The sequence below is a fragment of the Xenopus tropicalis genome, chromosome 3, assembly GCF_000004195.4.
Source record: "Xenopus tropicalis strain Nigerian chromosome 3, UCB_Xtro_10.0, whole genome shotgun sequence".
In the NCBI taxonomy this organism is placed as follows: domain Eukaryota; kingdom Metazoa; phylum Chordata; class Amphibia; order Anura; family Pipidae; genus Xenopus; species Xenopus tropicalis.
In genome coordinates this window covers 31,143,859-31,166,220 of record NC_030679.2, presented here as the reverse complement: position 1 = coordinate 31,166,220, position 22,362 = coordinate 31,143,859, and the positions used below count along the sequence as shown (strand labels likewise).

At 40.0% G+C, this 22,362-nt stretch overlaps 1 protein-coding gene across 1 annotated transcript in view; it reads right to left on the bottom strand.

Annotated features, from left to right (window-relative positions):
- The window catches only part of adamts2 (ADAM metallopeptidase with thrombospondin type 1 motif 2), a 151,444-nt gene extending 138,680 nt beyond the window's left edge, over nt 1-12,764 (bottom strand). The window contains exons 1-2 of the mRNA XM_012959749.3: nt 12,493-12,764; nt 1,585-1,943 (exon numbers count right to left, since the gene is read on the bottom strand). Coding sequence (XP_012815203.2) covers nt 1,585-1,943; nt 12,493-12,580 — 447 coding nt within the window. The 5' untranslated portion in view covers nt 12,581-12,764. The remainder of the gene's footprint in view (nt 1-1,584; nt 1,944-12,492) is intronic.
- Between the last annotated feature and the right edge of the window lie 9,598 nt (nt 12,765-22,362).

Genomic DNA, 22,362 nt, shown 5'->3' with positions numbered 1-22,362 from the left:
CTTTGCAGATTGGTAGTTTCCTCATAATGTATACTTAACAAGAATATATAGGTTCTTTTAAATCTGCTTAATCTCAAACTGCTTATTGTGCAGTAGGCAAAGTATCAGCCACAAAACTTTGTATGCATTTCTCATTTTAGGGTCTCTACATTGTGTAATCCTATGCATGTTGGGTATCAAACTGATCAAACAGATCCCTGGCATTCATATTTTGAATATATTTAATCTTAGTAAATAATGACATGTGGGAGATAAGAAGTAAACTGCAAGCTTTGACATTCATAAAAAAAACACTTACTTTAGCAAATCTTTGCTGTTTAGTAGCTTGGAGTAGAAAGACATTCATATTTAGGTGTTGATAATAGATATATGGCAGATAAGGTGCTGTAAAATGCAAGTTAAACTTTGAGGCACATTCAGAAATTTTTATAAAATATGCTAACCAAAGTGTTGCAGATTGGTAAGAAAGGCCCTTGATAACTTTTTTACCTGCAAAACTGAGATTATGGCTATTAAGTACACTTTATGATCACATTTTTTTTGTTGTTTAATTTAGTTTTAGTGATTTGAGCAATTTCTTTGCTTTTTTGCTTTGCGTTGTTGAAGATTATTTCCATATCCTGCAGAATATCACCCACAATACCACAAATTCCCTGTTTGAATATATATGAGCTGCCAATATAAATGTAATAACCTGATTTTGTGGGCTTACTTTAGCAATGGAACTCCTAAGAGCTATTAGATAAGCATCCTGTTGGGGCACAACTTCAGTGTTTTATAACTGTTCTTTTAGTCCCAATGCCCAGAACCACTACCAAATTCTTATCCAGTTTTAACACAGTGACCCGCAGGCTTCTTATATTAAATTCCTATACTGAAAACCTGTCTTCCCAACTAACAAACAATTGTGCAGAGAGTGATGCTCTTAAAAGAGGTCATAAAATAAAGCCAGTATTTCCAAACCAAGTGTTCCCACTACAAACTCTTGGCAAGCAAGTAGGGTTGCCACCTGTCTGGACAGCCCGGTTTTTCAAGGGGCACTTTCGATCAAAACCCTCCCTCCAAATTGCATCTGGTGGACGCAATAACCCTACCCCTGACATCATAATGCGACCATCAGCGACGCACATCACCGATGTCATCATGTGCGCCCCTTTATCAGGGTTTAAAACCCAGCAAAAGTGGCAACCCTACAAGACTTTGAAAGGATTTAAGTTTAGATCTGCCAGGTTTCAAGAAAGACTGCGCCTTCCAGCAAATCTTCTTCAAACATACTAACAAATTCTGTGTGATGCCGCTTTCATAGAATTTTATAAAAAACTGACTTTTAATTGTTTAAAAGTGAAACAAAACTGCAAAAAAACCCAGACTGCTGCATGTAGAGAGGACACTGACTGAGAGCGTGATAGTTAGGAGTAATAACTATTTGGTACAGTCAGCTGCACCAATTTACTGAGCCTATAAAAACTAAATATGTTGCTTGAAGTACACACCTTACTCACCTACTGTCTATTAAATTCCCAGTTATTGATTTAACTTTGCACAATGACACATCTGCATATAAGTAACAAAAAAGCTACTTACCAGTCCATCGCAGTTGCTTATAGCAACAGAGGCATTTGGCAAGTCTGTTATATCACCAACATAAAGGCAATTTGTGTTCAGAGGTTCAATAACAGTCACATTGGCATCTTCCTCCCATTCAATTGTTGCGCCTGGTGCAACAAGTTTTGAATTAACTCTTAACTTCAAGTGAAATTCCCTCCCGAAAACAGTGACATTATAATATATTCTCTCGGCAGAGGTCTTTTCAAGATTGCTGGCATCTCTTCTATAACGGTGGGTTTCTCTCTTTGTCACAGAGTGAGAAACATATTTGCCCTTAGAGTCTGTACTGACTGGGGTTACAAGACTGTACTCCTCTAACTTCTTCAGAAGGGAATCTAAAAGAAAAAAACATTAACTTTTACTAAACAGGTCAGTTAATCAGCTGGCTTCTAAAAGGGCAGAAAATATCAAGGAACAGACAGCTATTACAATTACATTTAAAAATAACTTAAATGTTAAATGTTTTATGAGTGTATAGTGGTTGGATGCTTTAGATTATATTTTCTTTTATTTTTGGGTTTGCATTCTCTTTCATTTCTATATTGGAAGAGTGCAATAGTCAAGTACTAACATCTTCAACTAGAATAAGTAAATCTGGACTGTCTGGAGTTGAGTAATCAGTGAAGATGTTTCACTACTCATCCGAGCAGCTTCTTCAGTTCAACTGACTGCTATGGGAAGCCCTCAGAATATAAACTCTTCCACTAATCCAATCACAATAGTGCACTGTAACTCTTCATAGATTTGCTTGGATGAAAAAAAGCTTATCTCCTAATTTCCAGATCTTCCTACAGAGCTAGATGCAATTCAATTGATAAAAACGTATCCTGTTTATGACATGAAAACTCTATTGAAGTCAATAGAATAATTGGAACTGAATTAGTTGGAAAGATTTTTTCTCCTCCAAGTTATTATGTAATAAACCATAAAATAACTTTTTCTCATGGAAATTAATCTGGCTCAATACTGGAGTTTAACTGGGGTTAAAAAGAATATCAAATTCATGAAAACCTTGCTCCATTTTGAGAATACAGAGGTTTTATACAGTGTCATTCCAGAACAACACTAATTGAATTTGAAATATTAAATTTCACCAGACAAATCTTGCAGCAGATTTTAATAGGGAGTCAAATTGGCAAAATTTTAAAGCTCTTCTACTCCCCTACTCCGTGTCCTGGGCCCCAACTGCCAGCTTATTACTAGTTCTTGTGCATTGGTGCATCAAGTCCCGCCCCTGTCAGCAGGCATGTGCGCACATGGTAACGAACACATACGTGCAAGCTGACATGGGGGGCAATGGATGGTACATCAGGCGAGGTGGCCAGCCGGGTTGACTAGGGTGCCTGGCCGGCTAGGCCGGGCACTGACCTAAGGTGGCCAATACTGGGCTATTTCAATTGTTTGGTCCTAGGGCCAAATTATCAAATTACAACACAGCAGGAATAGGAACCATCAGAGTGAGAACCGCATCAGTAAGCCAATGCGGTACTTGATCCAACAAGAAAATCAAATCTGCCCGATCAACATATGGACAATTTTTGGACAGATATCGTTCAGGGAGGCCCATCAAAGGGCCCCATACATGGGCAGATAATCTGCCGAATTGGTCTGAAGGACACAAACCTGCATCTTAAATCTGCCATTGATGTTGGCTTAGACACTTTTATAAAAATAAAGTTGCAGCACACAATTTCAGAGTGGGGTGACATCACTCCAATCCAAGTTCAGGCTGGCAGTAGTTTCAGAGTTCAATAGCATACATGTGAAAAGTACCTTTGCACTACTGCACACTCAATTTTTGTTCATTCTAGGTCACTGCTCGTGCACATGAAACCGAGCTTTTGTGTCATAATTTTTTTTTTGTGTCATAAAAACTGTGCTGAATCAGTGCCCTGAATCCTTCTAGCCACAGCCCTTAGCACCTACATCTGTCACTCCCTGCAAAAACTTCACCCAGCCCACTGTCCGCCCCTCCACCGAGGCACATACCACATGTACCCTTTTGGGGGGCAGGCCCAGATCAGCCACACCCGCTGCGCTCCCCGGTATTTACACCACTGCTCCTTCTCTATCCAAAAACACCAACATTTTTGTCAAATCAGAGGTCTTTAACTTGTATTAAGATACACTAATACTACGCTAATAACTGGATAATGGTTTTTTTTTCCATATTGGATTTAGAAGGAACCACCACTAACCAATAGCGTTTTGGCCACCTGGGCTTTTTCCTAAGGTAAACAGTGAGGATCAAACCTCAGCAGAGACTGTAATGGCTAGACCGGGGCAAGGCACCTGGCAGATGTGGCTCAGCTTGGAAAGCAAAGTCCTTGGACAGGCAATAAAGATTCAGTCAAGGAAACAGGCCAAGGCAGGCAGAAAAAACACAGAAACCCCTTGCTCAGGCACTAGAGGAAGTCTATGGTAGGTTTAAACGGTATATAAAAGAATCTTTCATAAGCAATATGGCCACTAACAGGAAATGATGACTTGCCAGATTCCAATATGCCATTTTGCCCATCCAATAACATGAACACACAAGACACGCCATTTGGCAACAACCAAAGAAAAAATTGTAAACTACTGAGATTATTGGAATATGCAACATAACAGCCACAGGGCGTATTTTTACAAGACACAAAAAGTCCTATGACTGTGGAATCCAGTTAAGAACATGGCATACAACGTGTTAGAACTGAGCCAAACCATATCCCAGCCTTAAAGTAGGGGCCCGACTACAAAGTTTGTCAGCATCTTTCTTCTGATAAGCTCTGCACTGGAGAGAGCAGCATGAACTTTGTGCCAGACATCTTGAAAATGCTAAACATGTTCATTGGCAGCAGGAAGATCTTACTGAGAAGACAAAACAAGCAAAAATAGACAGTGGGAGCCTAACAGGCAGTAAAATCATATTGGAAATTCGGTTTCCCCCAAATACAGCTTTCTCATTGCCCCCAGTTTAGTAATTCACACTTTGCAAAGAAACATTTTTCAAAGGGGGTTTTAAGGTAGTTTATGATCAAAACTTACTTAGCTACTGAGTCAAAGTTAATGCCATACAGTGGTGCTAGGTTAGCACCCCTTATGAAAAGTGTCTCCTAACCAAAGCACTGGTCTCAAACGATGATCTTTACCCACTGGAAGAGATGAATGCTGGAACTGTAAAGCCACATGCATGTTTTTCCTGCCTCGCTTTAGCTAATCTACACAAATATATGTTATACAATGTTATATATGTTATATTCGCTCCCTTGGAAGTTTTTCTGTGTTATTTTAAAAGAACACTGATTTACAGTAAAAAAAAAAAAAAAAGGCTCTTTTATGTCAAAGGGAAGATAGATCTCAAAGATTTAAATAAAGTGCTCTCATTATAAATATATCTTGTTGTTAATAATAATAATAATAATTAAAAAATAAACACAAAATAACTAATTGCATTAGTATAGACCCCCTTCCCTCCCAAGTCATTATTTAGTAGATGCACCTTTGGCAGCAATTCCAACATTGAGGTTGTGTGAATAGATCTTTATTATTTTTGAATATCTAGTCACTGTCATTTTTCCCCATGACTCTTAGCCCCGAATTCTCTAGTGGATTGAGAAGTGAGTAGTAATTTACGATTGAGGGGGGGTTGCTGTGCAAAGTGTGCAGTTCACCATTTTTTGGCACTTTACAAACTGCGTTGGTTCCTAAAATGAATCTGGTGGTTTGTAATCCATTGCTAACACACACAAAGGGGTAGTAGACAGAAGGGTATTTTGTGTCATTTGGTAAATGAAATGTCCATAAAGTTACCTGCAGACGCTGAATCAAGGAAGGTTTACAAATAGGGGACCTTTGCAAACACTGGAACTGTCCAAGAAGTAGCAGGAATCGGTGTGTGGCTTTATGGGGTGAGAATGCAATACCATCCAGATGTGTCTCCCCCAAAACTGTAACTAGGGGTAGGCAGAAGAGGCACATGCTTAGGGCGCAAGGTTGGAGGGACACTAGGACCCTTGGACTCTAAGCACGTACATCTGAGGCCTCCCTTAACTCCAGTCTTGCAAATCTTGGTCTACAGGAAAGTGGCTAGCAGGGGGGAAAGTTGCTAGCGGCATGAGCGGCAGAGATGGGAGAGCAGAGGAGCATGGGAGGTGACACTAGGGTGGCAGATGACAGTTTAACTCATTGGGCATTGTTGTTTCCCTGCTCTAATTTACAGTTGTTGGCAACGTGACATTTATCAACAGGGTTAAGGCACAAATCTGCAGAATATCCTGGAAGTTTTTCCAGTTCACTGAGGTGTTCCTGCCCTGAACAGGGTGTGGAGGAAGCAGAAGGGGACAGCATAGGTTTTTGGATTCTTCTCGGTCTGACATTCAAAAAGCAGCATCAACATTAATACTAAGGGTAATCTGTTCCTCTATTTTATTGTGCAAGTTCCTTCACCCTAAGTCATTTCAACTTGTCAAACAGACCCTCGTCAGACAGGCATTGGCAATAGGCTGCCACTAAGGTTTCATTTTTCAAGTAACAATCGCTAGCTTTACAAGCAATGAAAGGGTCATCAAGGTACTGTCCTGTATTAGAAATGGTATGATTACAGGGGAGGAGAGAGTCATCTAACCCCCTTTACAAAGCACTGGTAATAACCCAACTAGAATATGCAATACAGTTTTGGACTCTATTCAAAAAGGACATAACTCAAAATATAGTCCAAAGAAGAGGGACTAAGCTGATAAATGATATGGAAAATCTCAGTTATGAGGAAAGTTTGGCACACAAGGGCATTAGTTTAAATTCAAAGCAAGGTTTTGATCTTAAGTTCTGAAAATGTTTCTTTTTTTCACACTGAGAGCTGTTGAACTGTGCAATTCTCACCCTTTAGTGGCTGTAGGGGTACATGAGATTGTTTCAAGAAAGAATTAGATTCCTTTTTTAATAAAATTATGTTTTTGCACCAAATTGATCTCATCTGACTGGCTTGAATCAGGATGAAATATTTCTTAGAATAGTTTTACCTTTGTTGTTTGGGGGGGTCTCACAAGTATTTACAGTATAAGGTCATCCATCACTAGTGTGCTTTTTTTAATTGTAACCTTTGCAACCTATGCATAATGGTAGCAATAAAATGAAAAATGTTTGAAGGGGTTGTTCACTTTAAAACAGGTCTTTCACGTCATTTAGTTTTGTATAGTACACCAGAAACAACTCCTTTTTCAATTGCGTTCTTTTTTTATTTTTGACCGTTTTACTAGATATAAAGTTTAATAGTGACACTTTCCAGGTCACTATACCTATATAAACCCTAGTGCTGCTATTCTTTTCTAATGGCTGTGCCCCCTGTCTTCCCCAGCTCACCACTTACTAACCTCTTTGGCTATCCAACACAGTTTGAAATGAAACAACTTTCTGGCTTGATAAAGGGTGGTTACCCGACACCCTAGTTTTGTCACAAATAAAATTCACCTGGGTTACTTCGTGCAGGGGCTGGGGCACTGTTTACAATTGTCCTCAGAATTGTGTCCCACCCCCAAGCATGGCATCACTCACAAAGCTGCTTCTACTGTAAGCTATGGTGGAGTTATTAAGGGCTGAGCTGGGGGCAGCAACATTTCCAGTAAAAAGTTCACAGCACTTAAATGATGCATCCAATAAGGTATTAAATAAAACAGTTTACAGAGTTGGTGCCCCATCTCCCAAAGCTGCCCCAGTATGACATGAGCAGATGAAATGCAAAACTTTAAACTTCAAAATTAAAAAAAAAGAATGCATTCCCGTTAAAATGTAACACGTGACTATTCCTTTTATCCCTCTGTCTAATCTTTTAGTCAGGCAGCTCAATTAGTTAGATTAGTCGCTTCCATCATGGCCTTATATCCTTCAAATGCTTTCCCACTGGATAAAATACAACTTGCAGATAAGAAAACATATGTGGCGCAGCTACTACCCGAAGTAGATTGAAGTTGCCTCTCTAGGAAACTCTGGGGTACTTCGGAAAGTAACAGTGGCACGTATGTTTCCCCACCAGTGTTTGCGGTAATCACAATTTATTGCAGGTGACAAAACATCCAATGTGACATTGCCCTAATGAAAATCAAGTTTTATCTCCAACAGGGCTAAAGAAAAAAAATGTATTAAAGGAAAACTATAACCCCAGAATGAATACTTAACCAAAAGTTTTTATTATGTAAAGTGACCTATTTAAAGACTCTCACCAAACTGAAATATTTATATCACTAAGTATTGCCCTTCCCTTTCCCTTGAGCCCCCATTTAGTGATTGACTGTGTGCTCCCTCCGAGATCACATGACCAGAAATAATGCAACTCTGACTGTAACAGGAAGTAGTACGGAAGCAAAAGACAAAACTCTGCCCATTAATTGGCTGATGGCAGTAAAATGATATTGGAAATTCTGTTTCTCCCAAATTCAGCTTTCTCATTGCCCCCAGTTTAGTAATTCACACTTTGCAAAGAAACATTTTTTAAAGGGGGTTTTAGCTACAAGTTTATGATCAAAAGTTTACAGTTTACAGAGTCGGTGACCCCATCTCCCAGTGCCGCTCCAGTAAGACATGAGAAGGTGAAAAGCAAAATTTTAAAATTCAAAAATAAAATAAAAGAATGCAGCTTAAAAAAAACTTTATTTCTAATGAGCTACCTGTAAACAACTGAACTAAAAAAAGGTATTTGGGAGGCGAAGCACTTGCACTGTGTGTAACTAAAGCTCACAATACAATGATTGTCTAATTAATGATATTGCAAAACCCGTATTCTATTTCTTACTTTGGAACGTTTCATTCTGGTAAATTTTAGTTCGGTAACTTTTTATTCCAGCAACCACTTTTATTTCATTAATTTAGTAATGTTAGATTAACACTATGTTTTTTTTTATCTACTGACATTACATTTACATTACAATTACATTACACCAGTCAAATTATGTGAATTATGTCAGCAGTAATAATTAAAAAGTTGTAACTAATTACTTGAATGGGTTGATCCAATTGTTCAATTAAATCACTGAATGACAAAATCATTCATTATCCAGTTAAGGCTAATGCCACACGAAGCGTAGGGCGGATATTTTCGGCAAGCTTATAAGCGCTTGCTGAAAATTCCGCCCTACACCTCCTACATGTGCCTCCACCCGAATGAATGAGATATGCTCGGGTGCAGGCACATGTAGTCGACATATGCATGAAAACGCGAGATAATGCAAAGTCTCACATTTTCATGCGTATATCGGCATGTGCCTTCACCTGAGCGTATCTCATTCATTCGGGTGCAAGCCCATGTAGGAGGCGTAGGGCGGAATTTTCAGCAAGAGCTTTTACACTTGCCGAAAATATCCGCCCTACGCCTCCTGTGGCATTAGCCTTAAGTAGAAGGAAAGGTTGCATTACTGGTGGGTGCCAAAATGTTAGGGACCCCCAGTGATTGTATTCACTTACCTGATACCCCGGCTGGTGCTTCTGCTGGCATAAACCTGCACCAGCCCAGGGTACATGCAGAGGAGCAAAAAAGCACCTCCCCCCCCCAGGGATGAATGGCTAACAACTTCCCACAACCATATCAGTTTTTCAAATCTGCCAAAATAATTAATATGTCTGGTCAAAACTAATGCTGTGAACCCACACTGAGCAGCACACTGATGTTCACCAATAGTTTAATCAATCGTAATAAAACTGGCCAACTAAATCAAGCAAATTTTGTCTGATTCGGGCTTGGCTCCATTCTGCACACTATCTGAAGTGATTCTATCTGTGCCTGATGCACCCAGATTCATCAAGTAAAGTCTAAAGAGTTAATTTATGACTGCAGTGGCAGTTGTGCAAAACAGACACATCTTATGACTGACACCTTTTATTAAAGGCATTTGCACCTAAACACGCTCCCAGTCTAGTTTGTTTGGATGAATCAAGCAGGTGCACCTATTTGACACAGGGGAACTCTTGAGTTACCACCACCTGTGTACTGAAATACACTAAAGAATAATGCATAACCATAGTTTGGAATAACACCATCCTGACGTAATTTTAAGTACAATAGCGTTCAAAAACAAAAGCACAGTGCACTCTTTTTTTAAATATCAGTATGGGGGGTAGGGAAAAACCCTGCTTTGTGAGTAGATGACTAGGTGATTTGTGGCCAATATTGCTCTTTGCACACTTCACTTGCATTCGTAAATAAGTCCCTAAGTGTGGTAGGCACATATATGTCTAACCATGTGTTTCCATTTCAAAGAGCAGGACTGCTGTTTGGCACAACTTAAATGTGTCTGCCTCACTTTATTTAGGTTTGGCTCTTCTTTGTCTGGCATACCAAATATGCCTGCTGTTTGTGCTGTTGTCTAACTCTCACTGTGGTGGAGATTTAGTGCACGCTTTGCAGGAGGTGGGGGCTATGATGTGCAGCTGGAGTCCAGGCAAAGCTGGTGGGTTGCACGCACCTGTGTGGGGGGGATAAGAATGAATGCCCTCAAGAGTAGGCCCAGCACTGATGGAAAAACACAAAAAAACCCAACCATAATAAGATTTAAAATAAAATTATTTAACTCCCTTATTCTAGTTGGCAGCATGAAATAATTCAACAGTAATATTAAAAAAGTAAGATAAATTAATGCAAATTACAACCATATTTTTCTATTTTGAGTGGTATTCAGAATCTGCCATCTTCACCAGAGTTTGATGAAAAATGGGCACAGTCATTGCACATAGTTGCACTTGGGAGTCACTCCATTGCATCTCCTGTTTCATATCACATACAAGCGCACCTAATGAACTCTACAGCTACCTCCACCTACAATCTGGCAGCAATTATACTTGTACCTAGTAAATATTTTGCAAATATTATATTTATACTGAGCACTGGAAACAACACAATCCAAGCTGTAACAAACTTTGGATGCAATTCCGTCTGATCGATCAAAACGTGCAAGCACAATTGTGTTAATTGTGGCATATTGCACTTGTTTTGTAAATGAGCTACAGTATATAGGGGCATATTTATATTCAGGCACCCGAGGGCCAGTGCTTAGGGCGCCTAATCTAAAAAATGCCCCAGCCTCCACCTTGGATTTCCCTAGAAAATCTGGCGATGGAGCTGGGGGGTGAGGGGGGTAGGGGGTTTCGGGCTTTGGGGGAAGTGACATCACGTGCATGCCTAGGGCAGCACTGGACCTAAATACGCCCATGACAGTATATGGTGTATGGTAAGTAGTTTATTTTGCTATACACTTTGCTTCGGTAATCCAAAGTCACGCAACGTTGCTGCAGGAGGAAACTTTGCGCGACTTTGGATTACAGAAGTGATGCAAAGGATTTTCCACCGGCGATTCCTATTGTTGCTGGTGGAAAGCCTTTTTGGAGCGGTTTGTCGCTTGTGAAAGCAGGGATCTATTGTGGGTGACTCAATCATTCCGTGGGTTCTTACCCTTAAAGCAGCCCCCAGAACTGATTTCCTGTTTTAGCAGAGGCGGGCCAAGTCGGCCGGGTGCCCTAGGCACCTGGCCGGCCACCTCACCCCCACCACTGACCCTAACCCCCCCTGCACACGGGGACACAAAGTTCACTTGATAAAGGGCGTCACATTGCCCGAAACATGTTGTGTATTTTGGTCTGAAATAAATAGCATTTTAGCAGAATTCTGCTTTATGGTGCTCTCCTCTATATTTGGATTGCAAAGTGCGCTGATGCTGTGCAGGGAGTGAGTGCCGGGAAATGAAGAGTTGGGGTAAGAGATACCAAACTAGGGGTGGCAACAGAGGTACATGCGTAGCACCCCCTCACTGTTCGCCCTAGGCAGGTGCCTCTTCTGCCTACCCCTAGTTCCAGCCCTGTGTCTTAAATAATCCCTTTAATATTTCTGATGCTATTCTGTGTGTCCCAAACAGTTTTAGCCACTTATCCATATAAAAAGCTGAGTAGTTGTGTAACTATGCACTGGCTAAGTTCCACTAAAACAAATAAAAAAAAATCTACAGTTAGTATTGATGTTGGTATTTATAGTTTTATGTATGCCAGTGTATAGATAGGTCTGTATATGTCTATATATGTGTAGAGTGGAGAGGTTGAACTTGATGGAATTTGGTCTTTTGTTATCCAAACTTATCTATGCAACAATGTAACTATGTAACGATGTAACTATGTCAATGTATTAAAAAAAAACCACACACATTCCCCACTGTCATGTCATGCACAAACATATTACATCTCTCACTTCTCCTAACAGATTAGATCACATTACTGAGCCCTCACGGAACAGCCCAGCTGTGCATGATGTGCCACTATAAGTGGCGGTACCCATGGATAAGAGAGAGCAAGTTGTGCTGTTACTGTACAACATAAAGCGAACGCTTAACATACCCACATAAATCTGCGATTTTGTTGCATTATTGCTTCTGTATTATCAACAGAACATTGAGTGATACAGTGTATGACCATGGCTACAGCTGGGTTCGTATTGTTTTACCTCTCACGGACACCGAGCTGACTGACTCTCCGCTCATCTCACGGAACTCCCATTGGCAAATACTTGTAATCGCACCAGATGGGCTTGAACTCGGCAAGCTTGTTAAAACATGCAAGGGGGAACTCAGGGATCAGGCTAAAGGCAGCCTTGAACGCTGGCTGCTATCTGTCATATAATAAAACTTGCTAAAGACAATGGGGATGAGTATGTCTGGAGGCAGCTGGGCGACTGTGAGCGATAGATGGAAAGGGCTGGGGCAAGCGAGCGCGGTCGGTGTATTCCAGCACAGCGGAAGCGCAATAAGATGTTCCACTCCGACAAACTTTCGGGGCTGCATTGTTTTAGCAAGGATTTCTCTCAGCCCGTTGCACTGGGGAAGGGACAGGCGGCAGCTGTTGGTGGAGCTTCCAAACTTTCCGTTCTGCACCTACCTCTATCCTTCGATATGTAAAGGGTATGCGCTGGCCAAATGGGCACCAAACAGAATAGGAAGCAAGTGATCCCCAGGAGCGGCTCCATTGCAGATGAACTGCAGCTTCGCTGGCTCAGAAGGAGGATCCAGTGTTGCAATTCTTTCGGCTAAAGTCGAGAAGCTTGTCACCCATTAAGAGGAACCACGAATGTTTCCCTGGCAGAATTACTCCAGCGATACACCAGTTCATCCCAAGTTGAGATGTAATCTAGCGTGCGATTGGCTTTAGCGCAATGTGGACGATTGGTTGTTTTAAAACATGTCTGGATAGGCTATTGTAATTTTCCATTCCATGTGGATGTGGCAGTGCTTGCTGCCACCGCAGTCCATTATTTTCCTTATTCCCACACAACACAAGATTTCTGTACAGTGCCCTTATGTGTGTAATGTGTCCAACACTTTGTAGTACCATTATGTGTGTATTGTGTCCAAAACTGTATAGTACCATTATGTGTGTATTGTGTCCAAAACTTTGTAGTACCATTATGTGTGTAGTGTGTTCATTACTTTACAGTACCCATATGTGTGTAATGTGCCCATTACTTTACAGTGCCCTTATCTGTGTAATGTGCCCATTACTTTACAGTGCCCTTATGTGTGTTATGTGTCCTCTACTTTACAGTACTCTTTACATACAGTTATAAGTGTAATGTGCCCATTAGCTTACAGTGCCCTTATGTTTGTAATGTGCCCATTAGCTTACAGTGCCCTTGTGTGTGTAATGTGCCCATTAGCTTACAGTGCCCTTGTGTGTGTAATGTGCCCATTAGCTTACAGTGCCCTTATGTGTGTAATGTGCCTATTACCTTACAGTGCCCTTGTATGTGTGATGTGCCCATTAGCTTACAGTGCCCATATGAGTGTAATATGTTCATTACTTTACAGTACCCTTATGTGTGTTATGTGTCCTCTACTTTACAGTACTCTTTACATACAGTTATGTGTGTAATGTGCCCATTAGCTTACAGTGCCCTTATGTGTGAATGTGCCCATTAGCTTACAGTGCCCTTATGTGTGTAATGTGCCAATTAGCTTACAGTACCCTTATGTGTGTTATGTGTCCTCTACTTTACAATACTCTTATGTGTGTAATGTGCCCATTAGCTTACAGTGCCCTTGTGTGTGTAATGTGCCCATTAGCTTACAGTGCCCTTATGTGTGTAATGTGCCTATTACCTTACAGTGCCCTTGTATGTGTGATGTGCCCATTAGCTTACAGTGCCCATATGAGTGTAATATGTTCATTACTTTACAGTACCCTTATGTGTGTTATGTGTCCTCTACTTTACAGTACTCTTTACATACAGTTATGTGTGTAATGTGCCCATTAGCTTACAGTGCCCTTATGTGTGAATGTGCCCATTAGCTTACAGTGCCCTTATGTGTGTAATGTGCCAATTAGCTTACAGTACCCTTATGTATGTTATGTGTCCTCTACTTTACAATACTCTTATGTGTGTAATGTGCCCATTAGCTTACAGTGCCCTTATGTTTGTAATGTGCCCATTAGCTTACAGTGCCCTTATGTTTGTAATGTGCCCATTAGCTTACAGTGCCCTTGTATGTGTAATGTGCCCATTAGCGTACAGTGCCCTTGTGTGTGTAATGTGCCCATTAGCTTACAGTGCCCTTATGTGTGTAATGTGCCTATTGCCTTACAGTGCCCTTGTATGTGTAATGTGCCCATTAGCTTACAGTGCCCTTATGTGTGTAATGTGTCCATTAGCTTACAGTGCCCTTATGTGTGTAATGTGCCTATTGCCTTACAGTGCCCTTGTATGTGTAATGTGCCCATTAGCGTACAGTGCCCTTATGTGTGTAATGTGCCCATTACCTTACAGTGCCCTTATGTGTGTAATGTGCCTATTACCTTACAGTGCCCTTGTATGTGTAATGTGCCCATTACTTTACAGTGCACTTATGTGTGTAATGTGTCCATTACTTACCAGTACCCTTCTGCGTATAATGTGTCCAAAACTTTACAGTGCAGTTTCCATTCAGGACATTGGCACATGTGGCATTTTGATCACTACTAGTTGTGAGGGGATCATAACACAGCTTGTGGCCACACTCACTACCCATTCACCAGAGTATTTTTTATCAGTAATTATATGTGCAAGCAAGTTGCATTTTCTAACACTGTAGTAGTGTTTCTGTCAAAGGCACAGGTTACATAGCAGATAGCTGATAAACCTGGTAGAATACAAGGGGTTTAAATTCCAGGTGTCTTCCAGGTGTCTTTTTTCTTCTGCCTTCGACCTCAGGCAGTTAGTGAATTTATTTCAGGTTCCATCTCAGGATGGCCTCGTCAAAAAGGTAGCTTGTAGGGAGAGTCAAGTTTTATGTATTTCCTGACCATGGACTTCTTTCTTGGTACACATATTCAGTTTTGCTCAAGGCAGATGGCAGTATTTGCTGTGAAATTAGTGTGTGAATGCTCTGGGAGTTAGAGGGGTGGTTAACCTTTAAGTTAACTTTTTAGTATGTTATAGAATGTCCTATTCCTAGCAATTTTGCACAATTTTGGCACAATACACATAGTTACCCCTTGTGAGAGCAGTGCTCTGTCTGGTGGATACAATGGACTGAACTGGGCATGCTCACTAGGTGGCTTCCCATAGGCCCAGTGGGATTAGCTATGATTGGCTCCTCTGGAAGCTGCCTTTGGGTTGGCAGAAGGAGTCAAATCCTGTTTTGGTTTTACGACAGGGGCTGCTCCCTTTCTGGCTACAAAGGTGGCTGCCAAGAGTTCCAAGGAGCCTTTTGTCTGGGGTGTAACCTTAGCTACGGCAGGACCCCCTCCCCTGTGTTCCCCTGGAATCTACCTTAGCTGCGGCAAGAAGATTCCCCCCAACTGTGTGTATTTCCCTATTCCTTAAGGAACAAGAGTGCAGGCTGGCTACCACCTACTGGCTTATGGGAACCTGCTGATGGCTACTTGCCATTCTCCAATAAACGCCTCATCCTGTGATACCAACTGTTTGCTCTTTGGGTCCTGCCCTATGTCTGGGAACTCACGGCCCTGAGGTTGTGACAACTAGAAAATGAATACTAATTATAAGTTGTTTTAGAATATTATTGTCTACATCATACTAAATGTTAATTCACAGGTGAAATATTTCTTCAAGGCCTTTTTTTGTTGTATGTTGTTATTATTATCATGTATTTATAAAGCGCCAACATATTCTGATTTACATGCAAAGCAGCCAATAACCAATACAACCTTTCCCCCACTTGTATGTCGTTGGCTGCGGCACATAGCATTGCAATGGATGGACTAATTTAGCTTTTAGATTTGTGTTTTTGGTCACATTAGATAGATCCTTGCATGTGTGTGTATGCATTTCCGTAAATGTGTGTGTGTATATATATATATATATATATATATATACCTGAGTATTAGCAGTGATGAGAAAAATTATTTGCCAGCAATGCGAAAAAGCACCTGTCACATCAAATACATTGTGGTTGCGTCAAAAAAGTTGTGGTTGTGTCCAAAAAGTCACGGTCAGGTCAAAAAAGTTGTGCAAAAAACCTAATTTTCGCCATTTCGTGAATTTTTCCAATGTTTTGCAAATGTTTTGGCGAAGTAAAATGGGACAGATTCACAGGTATTAGTATAAATAAAATAAACAGGGTCAAGGACATCTCTCAAGATTCTTTTTCTGTTCTGTCCTTAGGCCTATATATACATATAAAGTTTTGAATTTAAGTAAACATGGCGATAAACAGTCATAGCTCTGTAGCTTGGGCTACAGCTGTGCCTCTGGGCAGGGCTGGACTGAGAGCAAAAACAGCCCTGGCAATAAAATCAAAACAGCCCACATATAATCACGCTGGCCAAATAAGTTTTATAGACAAAAATAAGCCAACAACACCTGGGTAGAACTGAAAATGCAATAAAATTACTAAAAATACACCCAAATCACCAAAAATATTGCAGAGACCTGCAAACAAAATTCCCCTCAGAATTTATACTTACTAACATTCTTCCTTGCATGTTTCTAGTAGAAATACAATAAATAAGCAGATGTGTTACTATTCATATTTGCATGAAACAGTTCAATCTCTAGGACTGAATTCCATATACAGATTGGTTTGGAGATTGGACTCAAGATCTGGTTTCCTAAGTAGCTTTATAAATATGCTCATTACTACTAAGTTTCAGCTAAACTGAAATCTTACAGCACTAGTTTCATACCCATGGGAAAGCCTCCAATTTACCCCCTCACCTACCCACCAGCAGTTGTGGCATGTGCATTTGCCAATCACTTGGGAAGGGTTATCCCCCTCTACCTCAGCTTCACCAATGGATGGAGGGCTGGGGGATTTTTAAAAAATATATAAGCACCCAAGGGCTGCCCCCTGAAACCCGCACTGTAGGCACATGCCCTCAGGTGCCTATATAGAAATAAATCTCTGGCCACCTATTGGTGTACTGGCCACACCTTGCTATGAGAGCTCTGTTTAAAAGTGTCTGGTCTGCTTAACTTTGCTTTCAGTATCAATCATGCAAATGTTATAGTTTCCGGCAGCAGCACAGTATATTCTACACACTATGCACATTTCATTTCCCTTTATGTGCTACGTATGTATTTTAGACTGATTATATATATATCAGTATGGTCTTGGAAACTCACCAAAAAGGCATAGGGTAGTGACACCCCAAATACATTAAATACAGTGAGAGGCAATAGATCCTGCCACCCCAGACTCCCTGCATGTTATCAAAAGGCTGGAGAAGGTTTCAGCATTGTATTGATTAAAATAAACTTAGAAATGATTTTCATCAGTAAAAATGTGGTACACATAAAAACGACAAGAAAAATAGGAGTAAAATCTGATTCTTTATGACTGGGAGATAAGAAATGAGTAGGTGAGGAGACAGCTGAGGGCTTGCATTATGCTGTGTTAACGGTTTCTTAAAGTACAGGTTCAAAATAAACACTGTGCAATATAGTATTCAAAATACACTATAACAGAATCCCTTTAAGATACTTGGATAAAGCAAGTGCAGGTTACAACCATTGCAGTTACACACCATTGCAACAAAACTGTGTCATGCAAATAATTTGCTATTGGTATTATATTGTAATTATATTGTGTGTTTAATTGTATGTTAGCAAAAAGGATAGGCTGAATATAGGCTGAATTCTCCAGACCAGATTTAAAGGGCTGACAAAGGCAGCCTTGTAAAAGAAATTAATCATTTAAAAATTGAATTCACACATAGATAATGTTCTTATTATAATGTTGCGTTACAGTCAATGCTTACAGAAGACATTTTTCTGGAAATCAACTTTTATTATAAAAACTTCTCCTAAGATTAATCTCATTTTCTGATTTGCAATGTCAGTGATGCCAGCACCAATTAATAAAAGGCACTAATTTTGCTCAGTAGCAGTAACCCATAACAACCAATAAGATGTTTGCTTTAGAAGAGAACTAAAGCTTTACTAAAGAAGTAGGGCAGAAATGTTGTACATTATGGGGCTTATTCACAAATTTTTATTTTGAGAAAAAATTGTATTTTTTCTAATTTATAGAACTTTTCATAATGACCACGATAATATCATTAAAATTGCACAACTTTTTCGTGGTTTTCGTTAACTTCCATGAAAAAGTCGTATTTTTCACTATGACTATTTCGGAATTCATTCAAGCTTTGATATCGTGACTATCTTTTGGCCAAGTTGAATCTGTAGAGTGCCATTGAGTCCTATGGAAGGCTTCCAAAATCATACATTGAAGTTTCAAAGCCAGAAAGGTTTTCGCGTCGTTTACAATGGTTTCAAATCGCAACCACAATATTTTCCTATGACCAAGAAAAGAATTTTCATGACATTTTCGTACATCAGAAATTATCGTGCTAACTCTGAATTTTCTCCACATAAAATTTGTGCTTTCATGAATGGCCCCATGTGTTGGGGTTCTGAACCAGCCCAAGGCAACCCAAGGCAAAGCAGGGAAGATCTGTACCTCCAAAGATGCCCCCTGTTGCTCCCCATATTAGTTGCTGCTTATTTACTGCACAAGCTCTGGGCTGCTGTAACTTACCTGAGCTTAGGAACCAACAATATACTATATATAGAATATAAATGTCACAATACAAGGCTGATTAGTAATTAATGCAGATTATTAGTACATGGCAGCTCAGAGACCAAAATCTTCCCTGCAGCATCAGTTTATAATATAGGTGAACCTTGTTTTCTGCTTAATAATGAGCATGACCCCTAAGCTTAGCTTCTCAACAGCTTCCAGAACTGTCGTAGTCACTTCTATCAATATCCAAGATGGGGAACTCCTGTTACAAGGCTGAAGGCCTGGATCATTGCTACTATAGAAATGCTGAACCTTTAGGCTGGTGCAGTAAGTTCGGTATATAAAATAAAGCATTTTTAGCCATATTTATTTTTAGGGTGTAGTTCTTTAAATGGCTGACCAGTATTCTACCTGATGATTGATATTTTTATAGGTCACTGCTCCTAGGCAAATATTGTGCCTTTTATTACATAACCCCATTAGAGCATTACACCTAGAAAAAGGCACAATAAAAACAATAAAACAAAATATACTTCTATTAAAAATACAATTACAAACTGACTCAAAATTAGGGTTGCCACCTTTTGACAACGTTAAGACTGGACAGGAGCAGGCCTGTAATGTTCAGAGGGCAGGCCACTGACATCAGGGGGCAGGTCACTGTCATTTAGGGGCAGGTCTGTGCAATCAGGAGGCATGGCTATAATAAAACGATCAGTGATTGGCTGATTGCTGCATCATTTACTTTAAAGTCCGGATTTCCTAATTTGGATATCTGGACAGCCAGTTTTTACCGAGACAGCAATTCCGGGTGAAAACCCGATGGGTGACAACCCTATTGTACATCTAATATTGTTCCAGGATTCCCCTTTCTCTCCTTCCACTGCAGCCATATATCTTCATTATTGAGGTGGCTTTGACACTCCACTCACCATTTTAAGCTCTAAAATATAAGATGAACAATACAATAAAAAATTACCAGAGGTGATTTCAGGTACTTATGTTGCATTTGAGAGGGGGCAGTAGTCAGTAGTACTGAGGTGTGGGTCCGCCTCAACTCAACTGTGCAGAGTTTGAACAAAAAGTCTATATTCTCTTTCTAAAACACCAGCTGTGAAAGTTCAAGTCTTTATAGCCAATACAATAACAAGAACTTGGTTTTGACCTCCAAAAAGGCAAGTACCGGTAACCACCATGACATAAGTAAATGTTTACACACAGTGCAGTTTCAGTAATTCTAAAAACAATGTCAATAAACACATGGCAGGAGTGAGGTCTGTGATTTACTTAGTTTCAACACCTCTGACTTGTTTACTCAAAGCTCTGAATCAAAACTGATGAAGGTTCTAAGTAATAGGACTGGAAAACCTGACAATAATTTTTCCAAGTTTTGGCACATAGGAAACAGGTCCACTCTCTTATTTCACCAGTAGCATAATAACATCCTGGCCCCCTATTCAGACATTCCATAGTACCTTCATTGTTTGGTTTAACTACCAGCACCTTCACTAATCCAAGTCCATCTGACTTACTATCACCTCCATTACCAGCTACACCACCAGCACATTCACAAAACTCAAAGTACCTTCACTGTCAGGCACAAATCCAAGCACCACACACTTCTGCTTTAATCTAACTGGCCACAAGTACAGCAGGAAGGGTTGTTAGAGAGCTGAACAAAGATTAATGGTGGTTGTGGAGATTGACAGAACCACAAAACAATTTGTTGGATTGTGCACAAAAGACAGAGGGAGGGAACCTGGAACATGAAGGAGTAGATCATACTGTTTAAAAAAATGTTAGTGACATAATATAGATGGATTATAAGGGCAGGGTATCATTTGGTTTTGGCAAAGGAGATGAATTAATATTAGTGAATATTATTTCTGTTCTTTAAAAAGGAAAAAACTGCATAAAATTACAGATAAAATGATTTGTAGTTATGCAACAATGTTAGCAGTTGCAAAATTCTAACACTGTTTTATATTAGGTTTTCGGTTATAAAAAAATTAATAGCAGGATGTTGGGGGGTTTCCTTACAGGGATACTGTAATGATATTTGTAGTATACTTTTTATTTCTAAATTACACTGTTTACAAAGCCAATAATTGACCAGGGCAGAGAATAGAAAAGGACAGACAAACACTGCTTTTAACGGTAATAATGTATAAACATAACTTAAAAAACATTACAATTTTATAATGAATGTATATTGCAAAGTTGCTTAGAATTATGTTTTCTTCAGTTAGGTAAAACATTATTTTTGGGTTAACCTGTCCTTTAACTGAGAACGATCTGGGGATTTTTGTAGATAACAAGTTGTCTAATTTCAGACAGTGTCATTCAGTGGCTACTATAGCAAATAAGGTACTGTCTTGCATAAAAAGGGCATTAGCTCAAGGGATGAAAATTTTGCCTTTTTTTTATTTCTAAATTACACTGTTTACATAGCAAATAATTCACTCTACCATTTAAAATTTTATTCTTGAACCAACTAATGTCTTTATATTCACAAAACCTAAAGCCTGCAACCTTTTGAATAAACAAGGTGCTAATACTAATAAGCAAGTAAACTAGAGTAAGAAACAAACCAGAATTAACAGGTAATACAGTTCTGGATTCAATAAATTCCTCCACCACCAACATAATCTTAAGAACAAAAAGCAGTTATTCCCTATCAGCACTATAAAAAACACAAGGACAAGTAGCCAACTGGTTCATTTCACTTACTGCTATCTCACTCAAAGAATGCAGACAGCACTGCCAAATGCTTTTTCTTTTTAACATTTTACCACTTAATCTTTCCATGAAAAACTTCTCTTTCACTTCTAACAACACTCACTGTGTAGCTTCTAACTTAAGCTGGCCATACACGTGGCGATCTCACGATGTTTCGTACGACCGTCGGTCGCACGAAACATCGTCAGATCCGCCACACACCATTCAGGGCTGAATCGGCAGGTAAGGAGGTAGAAACAATAGGATTTCTACCTCCTTCTGCCGATTCAGCTCTGAAGGGAGAATTTTGGTCAGGCGCCTTCTATGGCGCCCGATCAAAATTTTCTAACTTGGCCGATCGGCGAGCCGACCGATTTCAGCAGCTTCCTGCGATATCGGTCGGCTCGCTGACATGCCATACACGCACCGATTATCGTACGAAACGAGGTTTCGTACGATAATATCGGTGCGTGTATGGCCACCTTTAGAGCTCTGGTAAATTTAAAAACCCACTCACCTACTGGATTACACTTTAGAGTATACTTTTTGGCTGTTGGTCTAAGAAAGGTAAAACCTATTTTGGCAGCTGCAACAGGGCAAACACTTTACAGAACCTATAGGAGTAATACTGAGCAGCAAAATGTTGCTCAGACACTGGGGTGTGCATCTCCAGCCTCTCTGTGGTGACAATAACATAAAGAACCATAGCAAGGCAATACAGCAAGGTCTACCTTTTTCCATCAGTATTAGTTATTAATCAAGGGACCTTTACCCTCCCAAACCACAGTGTAAAGAAGTCCCCAATGTACTCACAGAAAGTTCATAGTGTATCTCTGATCTTTGCTCATTACTGATAATCACCTTCTTTGATATCCTCAGCAATAGATTATGCTATATAGATAGCATGCATAGCTTGCCAATCATCACTGAATATGAATTCACTGAATGGACGCCTGCACAAACCTTATGCACAGAACACATACAGGACACGGGTGGGCACATTGAGAAATGAAATGAGCTAAATCCCTTCTGCTGCTCCCAAAGAGAGTAGTATTAAGAAGTATTAATG